The 14870-nt window shown below is 43.8% G+C and overlaps 1 protein-coding gene across 8 annotated transcripts in view; it reads right to left on the reverse strand.

The window, feature by feature from the left end:
- LOC134933242 (lymphocyte cytosolic protein 2-like) overlaps nt 1-14870 on the reverse strand; it is an 881523-nt gene that overhangs the window by 197839 nt on the left and 668814 nt on the right. For all 8 annotated transcript variants that reach the window (XM_063928300.1, XM_063928301.1, XM_063928302.1 and 5 more), the window contains 2 exons: nt 11367-11397; nt 9358-9370 (listed from right to left, as the gene is read on the reverse strand). In XM_063928300.1, the coding sequence (XP_063784370.1) occupies nt 9358-9370; nt 11367-11397 (44 nt within the window). The remainder of the gene's footprint in view (nt 1-9357; nt 9371-11366; nt 11398-14870) is intronic.

Raw genomic sequence — 14870 nt, forward strand, 5'->3', positions numbered from 1 at the left:
TGGCGCTTGTGTGCTGAGGAGATAGGCTCCGCCCCTTTTTCGGCGGCCTTTCTCCCGCTTTTTTGTGGAAAACTGGCAGGGGTTAAATACATCCATATAGCCCAGGAGCTATATGTGATGTATTTTTAGCCATTTAAGGTATTTTCATTGCGTCCCAGGGCACCCCCCCCCAGCGCCCTGCACCCTCAGTGACCGGAGTGTGAAGTGTGCTGAGAGCAATGGCGCACAGCTGCGGTGCTGTGCGCTACCTTATTGAAGACAGGACGTCTTCTGCCGCCGATTTTCCGGACCTCTTCACTCTTCTGGCTCTGTAAGGGGGCCGGCGGCGCGGCTCCGGGACCCATCCATGGCTGGGCCTGTGATCGTCCCTCTGGAGCTAATGTCCAGTAGCCTAAGAAGCCCAATCCACTCTGCACGCAGGTGAGTTCGCTTCTTCTCCCCTTAGTCCCTCGATGCAGTGAGCCTGTTGCCAGCAGGTCTCACTGAAAATAAAAAAACCTATTTAAACTTTTACTCTAAGCAGCTCAGGAGAGCCACCTAGATTGCACCCTTCTCGTTCGGGCACAAAATCTTAACTGAGGCTTGGAGGAGGGTCATAGGGGGAGGAGCCAGTGCACACCAGCTAGTCCTAAAGCTTTTACTTTGTGCCCAGTCTCCTGCGGAGCCGCTATTCCCCATGGTCCTTTCGGAGTCCCCAGCATCCACTAGGACGTTAGAGAAACATGGTTTTATTGACACTGTTAAGAATTTGGTAAACTGTCTCCGGACTTTGAGGTTCAATACATCACATGTATGAATAAGTAGTTAAAAGCGTATACACATGTCGACAGAAGACGTATGCTCAGAGTGTTTGTGTGTGTCATTTATAGAAAAGAAAGGGCAGGGCCCTTTTATATTGAGAGCTATTTTGTTTCATGCCGAACCAGGAGTGTGGAGAAACACTACGGACTCAGTAGAAAGTGTTTATATATTGATGGGGTGTCACTTTATTCCAAAACCAAGTGATATCAACAAAGAGTGGTTGAGTTTCCTTGCTAGTTCAGGAAATCGAGCACATAGCTGCATATCGCACGATCCTTTACATCCTGGATATTGATACTTGGAAAAGTACCTAAGTGTTAATGCTACCTAAGTTTAATATACTTGAGTGTTAAAAATACTTAATGGTTTAGTTATACCCAACCTCCAGATTGGTTTTAAATATGTCATCCACAAAAACAGTGGATCCAAAATGTTTCCTGGTTTATACAAAAGTATCAGGATGGAACTGTACAAATAGAGATTGTCAAAATTGTAATGTTCCTAGTTCTGAAAAATGCAGAACTGATATGTGTTCCATATGGTCAAAGTTCCAGCGTGTAAATTCAAAATATAACAAAAACTGAACAATAGATAATTGATATATAAAATGTTATCGTAATAGTAACATTATCAATTATAATCTGTTATTCTATGTGATCTGTAAATATACAGGCTGGGGATTGGATGTGAGGTAACCATTCACCTGTTAGTTCTATGTGACTAATGACATGCGGATGTACAACTGTTTATGACTATGGAATATGGATAATATAACAGTAAGCAAAAATTGCATTAGAAAAGTAATTGTCATTTTATTCCTGAATGCCTTACAAGACTTTAAAGATAATTAGTAAGCAGTACATTTTATAGAACATGCTACTGCAAAGTAGATTAATGGGTGACTACGCATAATTATGCAGATTTATATATACAGGTTAAGTCTCCCTTATCCAAAATGCTTGGGACCAGAGGTATTTTGGATATCGGATTTTTCCGTATTTTGGAATAACGGCATACCATAATGAGATATCATGGCAATGGGACCTAAATCTAAGCACAGAATGCATTTATGTTACATATACACCTTATACACACAGCCTGAAGGTAATTTTAGCCAATATTTTTTATAACTTTGTGCATTAAACAAAGTGTGTGTACATTCACACAATTCATTTATGTTACACATACACCTTATACACACAGCCTGAAGGTCATTTAATACAATATTTTTAATAACTTTGTGTATTAAACATAGTTTGTGTACATTGAGCCATCAAAAATCAAAAGTTTCACTATCTCACTCTCACTCAAAAAAGTCCGTATTTCGGAATATTTGGATATGGGATACTCAACCTGTATTTCCATAAAGTCATTTTTCATATATGCAATGTGTATTTTAGTTTTGGTTTAGAAAACAATTCTCAGCTGTCAGGTAGCTGAAGATAGTAGTATAGTGCTCATTATTACAGTACTTTACTATTGTTTAAAAATTTGGTAATTTAGTTTTGATGCAGGGGAAAATGAGTTAGACATTGCAGCCCCAAACATATTGATTGAGAACATTACATACCATGGTGTCAGTCAAATGTGTAGGGAATTGTAAACAAGCTATCAGGTATGAGGGAATAGAATCCTGCTGCATTCTTTAAGTAAATACAACACATGTATGCAGACTCGGACTGGCCCACAGGGGTACAGGGGAAACCACCGGTAGGCCCCACTGCCTGGGGGGCCCTCCTCCTCTAGGGATCAGGTTCTAGACTGTGGACTTGAGTTATATATTATACATATGTTACCTTATACTGTACAGGATTATGATGTATTCTCTACTGTACATTGCTGTCATTAATCTGGTACATTATCACGCATGCACTAGAATTAATTATTATATAAATTATCAAGGAGTCCAGACCAGGTACTCTATAATGGTTAGCCAAACCTCTTTGATGGCTGGCCACACCCCCTTTGGAGGCTGGCCACACCTCTAATCATGGGCCTCTGCCACTGCATACCCCCGGTGGGCCCTTCATGCTCCAGTCCGACACTGCATGTATGATGTATGATATATATATATGTTTATATATATAGACCCTGTTGTTTAGAACAGGTTTTAAAAGCATAGCAACAGGTTTCTTATCAGCCATAGGTTGGACAGCACACACGAGATGACAGAATATGAGGGTGTGCAACCTCTGTGTCAGCAACAGTGAAGTCAGACGCCACTGGCATTTCAACAACAGTGACTTTACCCACAGGAGACACAAGGGTTTCAAGAACTGTTTTTTTATGCACAACCAGATTTCTCCACATTTGCTTACAGATCAGGCCATAAAAGCAACTGGATTGGGAGGTCAAGCCCTACCCCCTGCAAGAAAGCAAGATGTACCCACAACATTTCAGCAAAGATGTACTGTAACCTGAAATACATGCTGCTATACAAGTCTACCTCTCACAGGAAAAGTAAGACAAACAGGAACAACAACTCCCAGCATGGACATCATTATGTTGACCACCAGCATGGGTGGACTTGGAATAAGAAGATGACATGACAGCAGCAGAAAAAAAAAATATGCAAGTGAAGAATGGACAAAGGATGTAGGATAATTGATGAATCATAAAGAGAGGTGATTGGAAAAAGAAAAGTTGAGAAGCAAATTTGAAGGTTGCATCAAAGTTTGAAGAATAAAGGAAGTCTGTTTTAAAAAAAGACGAAAAAACACATCTGACAGTGGTCAGAATTGTATGGCAAGATTACAGCGGTAATCCATGAGAAGAAGATTTAAAGCACCAGCAGCTCCAGTGTCAAGGCAAATAATAAGGAACAAGACAGAAGAGGTCCCAAAAGACAAATTATTGATGACTCTTCGGCCAACGTGAATTGCAGGCTTCTTCAGGTGCCTCCCAGTTAACATAATGTCTCCAGAAGAAACAACAGAAGGTTTGATTACAGTCACCTTGCCCACTGAAGAAGTACGTTTGTGTCCAATAAATACTGGAGCCAACAGACACAGAATACAGCAGAGGGAGGTATCACAAGAACTGATGATATCAGAAACTCTTAAAGTGACAGGAGATGCAAGAACTACAGTCACCAAGACCAGTCCAGTTCTTGACCTCAGAGTACATGTCCAGTGACTTTGCTGGGACACAATGTACTGAAGCTAATCCAAGCAAGAATACAGTACACACCAGCAGAAGTTGAGTTGTCCAGCAACTTATCAAAGGACATAAAGAACCATTTGTTAGCAAGTTGGAACAGAAGTTCAGTTGTGGAATAAAGTAAGCAATACTACTAAACCAGAGTACTCCAGGGAGGGGCTACATCACCAAGTGATTTATCCAGAACACATACAGCTAATACAGTCTGTGAATGACCTGCTCATTGCCACCACCATTGAAAGAAGTACCAAGAAGAGACAGTGTCCTTATTGAAGTTTCTGGAAGAACAAGACTGCACAGCCTCGAAAGGAGAACTTGCAGCTAGCAAAGCAAAAGGTAATCTTCCTAGGACACTCAAGGTACCTGACATCTAACAAGAGAGAGGAAGAAACTCATACTGCAAGCTAAGATGCCAACTAGTGTCAAGCAAGTCAGATGATCATTCCTGGGCCTAGTAGGATACGGCAGAAAATGGATACCTCTAGCATCAGTCTACATGCAAGCATTGTATGACAACACTGTAAGGGAGGGACTGTCCACATCCTACACACAGCAACAGATGAATACAGCAATTGAACAATTGAAAGCAGCAGTTGCCTCATATCAAGCTCTAGAACTACCTGACTATAGAAGAAGGAGGCCATACATAGAAGTCCTTAAGCATACATATGGACTAAAGGCGAAGACCAGTGGCCTACCACTCAAGCAAGCTTGACAACATTACTCAAGGAGCACCTACCGACATCAGAGCAGTGGCAGCAGCAACAGTCCTAGAAAAGGACAAGAGCACAGGCATAGTGCTGAATCATGAACTAATCATCCAGGTAACACATGCAGTTACAGAGAAGCTTCAACAAGCAAGAGCCAAACACCTGTCAGCAGCAAGGCTGACCATGTATGAAGTAGCACTGCTAAGGCCAACAATGTAACCATCAGAAGATGTACTACCCTCAACCCATCAAACCTTTTTCCAGCATTAATAAATGAAGGTGTTGAATCTCAAGATTCAAAAGGAAGGAGAAACAGATTATCTTCATTATCTACTGATGGATCAGCAAGAAAGAAGATAATAATAGGGACCAGGAAGGGGGTCCAGAGACGGAGGATACAGACAGATCATCATGGACGCAGAGGGATGGCCCAGAGCAAGATGATAGTTCTACTAAGCAAAATCCAGAGCAAGATGATAGTTCTACTAAGGGCAACATTTTTCTTTTTCCCATGATTGTATGGCTTTACTGGAACAAGAACTACCTTATGCTCAGCATGAGCTATATGTGGATGGATCAAGGTACCATGAGGATGGAATTCCTTATACAGGATATGTAGTAACCACTGCACATGAAGCTGTGGATTCAGGATCCTTACCATCCCAGTACAAGAGTGTGGGCCAGATATGGAAAAGTGAAGGCTTCAAGAAGGCACATGGCATAGACATACAACATGCTTCACTGTTCAGACACCAGTTCAGAGCTCTGCAAGGGCCACAGAAAAGGTTGCAGTAATGAAGATCCAGGCACATGCAAGAAATGACACTCCTGAAACAAGAGACAACAATCTGGAAGATGCTGAAGCCAAGAGGGCAGCAAGATGCCCCCAGCAGGAAAGGCAAGCCTAAACAGTAACCATTCCAGTGCCAGACCAGATGCCTGATTATGCCACGCTGATTGACCTTCAGAACCAAGCAGGAGAGAGAAAGAAGCCTGTTGAAAAAGAAAGCACCCAAACAACCAATGAAGGTAGCAGTCTACACCACACAGACAAAAGAAACAGAAAGAAGCAAAGCCTCAAATGCCTGATCTACAGGATTTGAAGACATTTCAGGAACAAGCAGGTCCTGAAGAAAAAACAGCATGGCAAAGAAAAAGAGCCAGACAAGAAGAAGACACTGGCTTATGGAAATTAGAAAATAAGTTATTCTTACCCAGAAGCTTATATCTACTTTTGTGTCAAGTCAACCATGGACTCACACACCTGGGAAAGGATCAAATGGGACATTCAGTTAATAAAAGATGGATAGTTCCAGGATGTTATCCTGCCGCAACCAAGTTTGTACAAGCCTACTATATATGTAGTCCTACTGAAAATGTCCAATCCAGGACAGAACGTCAAGACAGCAATCCCAAAAATGTTATTTTCCATCTCAAAGACTGCAAATTGACTACATCTAAACTGCCAAAGATGTCTTGGTAGCCACAGACATTTTCAGATTATTGGCCAATGGCAAAAGCCACAGCAAAATCAACAGCTAGAAAATTAGTTTCAGAAGATATTTGCAGATATGGAGTACCAAAGGTTATAGTAGCAGATAGCGGTATTTATTTCATTGAATAAATAATGTAGTACATAAGGTATGATTAGGGAATACAACAGGCATTCCATGTATCACCCACAGGTTAGTGAGTGGGTCACAAAAACCAGAAAGGGATGCTAAAGTGTTTTTTTTAGTACCAGTTAATAGTAGAACCATGTTCAGTAAAACCATAGGTTATTCACCTTATGAAATATTGTTTGGCAGCATACCTAAGATAGGATGTTATTAACCACAAGAGTTACAGCATAAATATGGTAATTTGACTGCATATGTTAGAAAAGTCTTACTGAAGAAACTGACATCTCTGTATTTTCTAGTTTTTTGCCTCTCTCCCAGATTAAGGAGCAGATCTGAATCCCCACAAGCTTTAACCAGGAGATTGGGTGTATCTGGTAAGACACATGAAAGAGTCACTTGAGCCCAGATTTGATGGTCCATATCGAGTGTTGCTGACCCTGCCCACTTCTGTATCAATTATGGAAAGAGAGACTTGGGTTCCACTGCAAATTTGCTCAAGTTAAGTTTGAACAATGAAATACACAAACATGCAGAGGCTAATTGGGCATAAACTAGACAGGCCACTATGGGCCGTTATATTGGGAACTTCAATACTCATTGTTGTCATAATATACTCTATATCTCTCATAGGGGAGGGCAGGGACTGGCATGCCCGCCAATCCAAAGTTACATACCAGTGTTTAGTATGTAAGAAGTGTGGTATCAAATTAGAAGTTGTGTTAAGCAAATTAAAGTAAAGATCATGAAATCTCTAGGATTTCAGAGATACCAGTTAGTTAAGAAATGCTGGGCTCACATCTGGAAAAGGAGGGGAATGGACATCTGTCCCCACTACATATAAGTGTATAGGGGTTTTAAATTTATAGAGTGTGACATTTTTTAAAATGTGTATAAAGAGAACTCCAAGAATGTGTTGTATATTTATTACTAATGAAACAGATAGTGCGCAAGAAGTGGTTCAGAGAAATGTCCTGCTAATTGGTTTAGCGGGATCAAAGAGTAGATTGTTGAAATAGTGATTTTTTTTTTATTAAAAATTGTTGGCTTAGCAATTTGCATATATTTGTGTTTTAAGATGCTATTTTGTTTCCTTTTTCTTTCAGCTTGAAAGAAGTCTGTAAACTCAAAGATCTAAAACCTCCAAGTTTAAGAAAATACAGAAGAGTTTGGCAAGAAGGAGCCACGAGCAGTCTACCTTAATGGATATGACGTGAACGGTTCTTTATCTTCCGTGGGATAGAGTGACAAGCACGATCCTATGGGAATATAACTTTTAGCACTATTGTAGCTAGACTGTTTGCCTAGACTCTTGTAGGTAGAGTTTGTGTAATGCCTTGTAGCTCAACTGTAATGTCATATTATTATGAAAGGAGGGATTGAGAAAGATGTATTGAGCTTAAGCAGCTATCAGCCATTTTGTTAAGTAGCAGCCATGATGTAGTGAATAAGAAGTATGCTTTACTAAGAAATCATAATAAGTGCTGACATTTCACAGTTAGTATGTTCTGTATGAAACAAGGTCATAGCTATAGTCTTGAAAATATGTTATTAGACAGCTTCTCTGTGTTTAGACTTCTTGTGGAGGACACAAAGGAGGGGGTTAGCTAGAGGGGGTTTCTGAGAAGAGATGCATTTTGTTATACTTTGTGACGTATATCAGTTTTTCATGAAAGTAACTTTCTGCTATATAATGTCATGCTGAATAAAAGAGCCGCAGTCTCATTTTGTGGACATAACTGCGTGTGTCGTCTACTTCCTGGGATTCCCAATGCATTGGTAACCAACCGGTATCGTACAGACAATTGAAGGGACTTGATAGAAGGAGGCTTATCTCTAACACCCTCAACTGTACCAAAGATGAAAACAAGAGATATCTCTGTACGCTATAGCCATCCCCATCATTTTCTATGGAAGCAGTATTTAACAAGATCCGCAAGGCCTCGCTTTGAGGATCTTGACTGCGTGAGCTAATGCCATATTCAGGTAGCATTAACCACTTACCTACTATTGGGCTGCCATGCCGGAGGGGGAGCTTGCGATCCCTCTCTAGTAAGCTTCAGGAAACACCAAAGCGCTTTGCGGCTTTTACCAAAAGAGGAAAGCAGATATAAGCAAAGGTGGAGGGAGATTGAGTTTTTGAAGGTAGGTGCTAGTCTTACCCCACGGCAAAGGCCACACTCCCTGTACAGACAGACCTTACCCCCACAACACTGGTCACATTCCCCACATCACTTGGGCCCCGCCTCACCCCCTAACATTACTGTGCCACTTAGACATACTGTCAGTCTTTTTTCTGTGAGAGTGCAGAGCTTCTTGCATCACCTCCCCTCCTGTAACCCTTTCCTCACAGACCCAGCCTGTTGCTCAAACTAATCCTCCCCAATATCACCCCTCCTCCTGTATTCATTTCCTTCCCTTCCCCTACAGAAACACAGGGAAATTGAGGCTGGAGGGAACTGAGAAGACGGAGGAAGGGGAGATTATTCACAACTTGCAAGAATATATACTGGCACATTACTTCCTCCTTTGCCCCCACAGCTGTGCCACTGCGCATGCGCCGACAGATGTTGGCGCATGCGTAGGCTGGAGCCACTAGTATGAAGGGGGCACCATCATAATTTTTGCCTCCAGGTGCTTGGAATAAACTTACACCTCTGCATTACATCCCTACATAATAGTATATAAAACATTACTGATGGCATCACACTATTACAGCTAAGGCTAGTTTATGATAAGCAAATGAAGCTGCAAATTGATAAAGTGTTAGTATTAGAAGCATGTAATTAAGGCAGCTTTCTCCTATCAAAATTAAGCATCTATACTAAATGAGAGATACAGAATTAAAATTGCTCCCCTCCAAAATGTTATCACATAAAGCTGTTTTATGGGATGGTTCCACTCGTACTGCATTGTTGCGTTATAACAGGGTTCTGCAGTATCCCAGATAATAGTAACAATTGAGATCTTACCTTTCAGACTTTGCCTTCCCCAGAAAATGTGACCATTATACAACCCAAACAAACACATTGTACATCTAACTAATAACAGGAATACTGTATCCTTACCATCTTCTTCATCCTGCAAACAAACAGGAACAGAGTTGTATGAATGAATTGAACTGAATCTGTGACAGGTGACAAAAATACATTAATGAGTTACAAAGGTTTTTGTTTTTCTCTAATTAATTTTGTTTCTTATTTAGAGGATTTAGAAATTGTGCTACGCTATAAAATAGACCCTTTCCCATCGCTCAATGTAAATTATTATTTTATCGGCAAGTTAATACACTTAAGGAGTATTCAGTTAGCAGCGATGGTCCGTTGTGCTGTGCCCATCAGCACTAATTAGGGTAACCAAGAACTACACATTTTCCTGAGGTTTGAGGCTTGATAGTCCCAGAAACTTGGTAGGAATGCCTGCACCTCGTGACCATCCACATTAGTTGAATACATCCTTTATCTTTTGTTGCGGTTTACAAGCCTGACAATTTAATTCACCCAGAGCAAAATGGGCTGCTCCAATATCCCTGTGCTTAATTTCCAATACCAGCAAACTTTAAATTAATTCATTTTGATCTTAAATGTATTTGTAGATCAGTTACAGCTCAGGTTTGACAGGGCTGCTTTCAAGAGCAAACTGACTCACTGGATCTGGGTTACTTAGATATTCTAAAGCGGGAATGATGGAAAATGTAGTCAGAAGATGACCATTCTCAGCATGGACATATCTATAATGGGAGCTGGGGTGCAGTGCCCATGGGTCTGGGTCCTGGAAGACACACACACACACACACACACACACACACACACACACACACACACACACACACTCTGCACCCATAGTCTCAGGGCTGGACTGGCCATATGGAAATTCTGGAAAATTGAAGGACTGGTTGAGCAGGTCCACCTCTGTGACTTGCGGCATGCCTCTGCATTGCATGACCAATCTCCCATGATCTGCTGCCACACCAAACTTTCTGCATGGAAAGAATGCTGGAAGAATCTTCAGCCCCAGTCTGTTCCTGCATAGTCTATATACTTACCTTTCTACTGATGCTGCTATAACCACCAGGAAAATGGCGTAGCTGTTATTTTCCCAAAGTTCTGCGCATTCATAGTATACACTTGCACAGTGCCAGACAGTGGTGCAGAGAGGGAGGTAGTGGGTACTAATTACCAGGACCCATGCTTCTTTAAGGAGACGGTCAGGGTCCTGGGTCTGCTGGGCCCCACCTCCTCACTTACCTATCACTGGCAGAAGCTTCTTTTGCCAACCTTGCAATAGGTCCAGGGAGGTTGCTGCTGCTAAGTGTATCAGTCTCATCTGCCTGCAAGGGGGGAGCGATTGCACTAATCGTGCCCCCCTCCTTGGATCTGACCCTGGCTGAGGGGCACAAGGTGCCCCCTTGTGCAGGTTAGCACCGCTCCGTGGGAGATGTAGTTGCCATCCCGGCATTCGTGATCCTGGCAGTCAGCATACCGACGCCGGGATTCCCACCACCAGAATGCTGGCAGGGGGGGCCCAGGGCTATTCCCACTCGTGGGTGTCCACGACACCCCTACAGTGGGAATAGAACCTGTGGCAAGTGCAGTGAGCAACTGAGCCCGAAAGGGGCTTTGTTGCACTCACCCACTGCCGGCATTCTGGTGGCCAGGATCCCTGCGTCGGTATGCTGACCGCCGTGATCCTGGCTGCCACGTGTTGAAAGTAATTCCTGGACCAATTTTTTGAAAAAGGAGGTGTGGCCACATCTGTGATTAGGCCACGCCCCCTTCATTACCAGGGCCTGGGAATGCTCTTTACAACCCTTGGTGCATGTGCCAGTTTGAGAACTTGGGACCTACACAGAGACAGCACTGCACAGAGCCCCCCTCCTCTCTTATGCTGCCCCTGCCTCTCAGACTGTGTGATCATCTTATGGCTGTACAAATGTAAATGTTTATGTATAATCTAATAACTGGAGCGAGCAAGAACATTAATAAAAAAGTAAAGTGGAAGCACTGGGAATAGTTAAGATGATCTCCTGTCTACTAAAGCCAAATAATGCATTTAACACTATAAATTGTTTACTTACTGGCAATACGTCTTCAGCATCCGCATTCTGCCTAGAACACAGATAAAGAACGGGACATGTTATGTATGCTTAAGAAGTACATCAGTAAAGCTCTCCACATAAATCGTTTCTGAAAATGGGAAAATACAGCAGGATAGTGTACACTACAGTTACTCTCAGTTTAGCACTCTACAATGAGGCGTGATACTGTATGTAGGAGTGCAGGAAAAAGTATGTAATCAGGGGCGGATCCAGAAGAAAATGAAAGGGGGGACCCATAGAAGGGGCAAGTACATTTGCATGCGGCTTCGTTGCACGTGAGGTGGCGCTTCTTATACAATGCCCACAGTTGTAGCGCTCATTATGCAATGTCCACTGTACTGGTAGTGCCCCTTATATAGACCCCATAGTAGTGGTGCCCCTTATGCAATGCCCGTATTGCCCTGTTGCCTGTAGTAATGCCCCCAGTCATTTAGCGCCCTGCAAGTTATGCCCCCAGTGGTAATGCCACTGCAGTTATGACCCCAGTAGTTTAACCCCGCCCCCTTTAGTTTAGCCTTCTAGTGGTAATGCCCCCAGTAGTTGCCTGCTTGTAGTTTAGCCACCAGTAGTAATGCCCCCTGTAGTTTGCCCCATTGTAGTTTAGCCCCTGTAGTTATGCCCCCCTTGTAGTTTAACCCCCAGTAGTAATGCCCCCAGTAGTAATGCCCCCAGTAGTTATCCCCCAGTAGTTTGGCCCCTGTAGTTATGCCCCCAGTAGTTTGGCCCCCCTGCAGTTTAGCCCCCAAGTAATAATGCCCCTGTAGTTAAGCCGCCAGTAGTAATGCCCTCCTGTAGTATGCCCCCAGTAGTTAGCCCCTTTGTAGTTGGCCCCCAGTAGTTTGCCCCCAGTAGATGCCCCCCAGTAATAATGTCCTCCAGTAGTTTGCCCCCAGTAGTAATGCCCCCTATGAGTTTGCCCCCAATAGATGACCCCCCAGTAGTAATGCCCTTAGTAGATGCCCCCCAGTATTAATGCCCCCAGTAGATGGCCCTCAGTAAAAATGTCCCCCAGTAGTTGCCCCCAGTAGTAATGCCCCCAATAGATGACCCCCAGTAGTAATGCCCCCAGTAGATGCCCCCCAGTAATAATGCACCCAGTAGTTTGCCCCCAGTAGTAATGCCCCCCTGTAGTAATGCCCCTTGTTGATGCCCCCCCCCCCCAGTAGTAATGTTCCCCCTGTAGTTTGCCCCCAGTAGATACCCCCGCTGCACTAAGGAAGAAAAAACCATCGTACTTACCGAGCCCCGTTCTCGCTTCCAGACCGCTGCGGTCCTCCTCTGAGTCCTCTCTGGGCGTCCGCTCCTCAGTTAGCACTATGAGAGAGACGTCATGACTGACGTCTCTCCCATAGCACACGCCGCACAGTGACAGCACCGGAAGCCGGAGCTCAGTACTGAGCTCCTGCCTCCGGCTGCTGCTGTGCAGGGAGACAGGCGCCCGCTGGTAACACAATCTCAGCGGGCGCCCATCATTTCCCTGTGCGGCGCCGGGAGGGGACGGGGACGGAGGCCACAAATGACAGGGGGGCACTGGCCCGAGTGCCCCCCCCCCCCTGGATCTGCCACTGTATGTAGTACAGCTAAAGTCATGTTCTGCAACTAATGTAATTATGTATCCATCAATGGACAGCTGTAACATGGTGATGCCCTTAGAACAGAAGTGGTAAAGCTCATTCACAGGTATGCAGTTGGCCTGATCATTGTATAGGTTGTATGCAGGGTTGTTAGCCGATAAATGGCTTAAAATGCCTTTTTACACGGGTCCGAGCCATGCTCGGATTCTCCCGTGTGGCTCGGGTAAACCGAGCGTGCCCGAACGTCATCATCCCGCTGTCGGATTCTCACGAGACTCGGATTCTATATAAGCAGCCGTGCGTCGCCGCCATTTTCACACGTGCATTGAGATTGATAGGGAGAGGACGTGGCTGGCGTCCTCTCCGTTATAGTAGAAAAGACACAGAGTGACTTAGTTATAATTGTGGGGAGGATTGGGGACGGGGAGCAGCTGTTAGGGAGTACAGTGCAGAATTTTGATTATAATAGTAGTGACCACCAGTTTAATCAGTTGGTTCTCTGCCTGAAAAAAACGCTCCACCATATCTGTGCTCAGTGTGCTGCACTGCTGCATGATATATCTGTGCTGAGTGCACTGCTCACACTGCCTAATTGTGGGGACTGGGGAGCAGTTATAGCAGGAGTACAGTGCACAGTTTTGCTGACAGTGACCACCAGTCCAGTATACGTTTGTCTGCCTGAAAAACACTCCTGTGGTGGCTTTTTTTTTCTTCATACTAGTTTAGTAGTCTGCTGACAGTGTCCACCAGGTCCGTTATTATTAGTGATGAGCGGGTTCGGTTCCTCGGAATCCGAACCCGCCCGAACTTCACCTTTTTTTTACACGGGTCCGAGCGACTCGGATCCTCCCGCCTTGCTCGGTTAACCCGAGCGCGCCCGAACGTCATCATCCCGCTGTCGGATTCTCGCGAGACTCGGATTCTATATAAGGAGCCGCGCGTCGCCGCCATTTTCACACGTGCATTGAGATTGATAGGGAGAGGACGTGGCTGGCGTCCTCTCCGTTGTATTAGAAAAGAAAAAAAACTGAGTGACTTAGTTTTAATTGTGGGGAGGATTGGGGACGGGGAGCAGCTGTTAGGGAGTACAGTCAGTGCAGGGTTTTGAGTTCAATCCGTTGTTTCTCTGCCTGAAAAAAAACGCTCCACCATATCTGTGCTGCACTCAGTGTGCTGCACTGCTGCATGATATATCTGTGCTGAGTGCACTGCTCACACTGCCTAATTGTGGGGACTGGGGAGCAGTTATAGCAGGAGTACAGTGCACAGTTTTGCTGACAGTGACCACCAGTCCAGTATACGTTTGTCTGCCTGAAAAACACTGTGGTGTTTTTTTTTTTCTTTCTTCATGTTAGTTTGTTTAGCAGTCTGCTAACAGTGTCCACCAGGTCCGTTATACAGTATATTAATTATTATATATATAATTAAGCACTAAGCAGCAGTACGGTAGGCCACGGCTGTACCTACCTCTGTGTCGTCAGTGCACTCGTCGTCCATAAGTATAAGTAATACTATACTATCCATCCATCTACATTGTATACCTGTGGTGGTTTTTTTTTATCTTTCTTCATACTAGTTTAGCAGACTGCTGACACTGTCCACCAGGTCCGTTATACAGTATATTATATTTATATATAAGCACTAAGCAGCAGTACGGTAGGCCACGGCTGTACCTACCTCTGTGTCGTCACTCGTCGTCCATAAGTATAAGTAATACTATACTATCCATCCATCTACATTGTATACCTGTGGTGTTTTTTTTTCTTTCTTAATACTAGTAGTTTAGCAGTCTGCTGACAGTGTCCACCAGGTCCGTTATACAGTATATCATATATATAAGCACTAAGCAGCAGTACGGTAGGCCACGGCTGTACCTACCTCTGTGTCGTCACTCGTCGTCCATAAGTAT

The sequence above is a fragment of the Pseudophryne corroboree genome, chromosome 6, assembly GCF_028390025.1.
Source record: "Pseudophryne corroboree isolate aPseCor3 chromosome 6, aPseCor3.hap2, whole genome shotgun sequence".
Classification (NCBI taxonomy): domain Eukaryota; kingdom Metazoa; phylum Chordata; class Amphibia; order Anura; family Myobatrachidae; genus Pseudophryne; species Pseudophryne corroboree.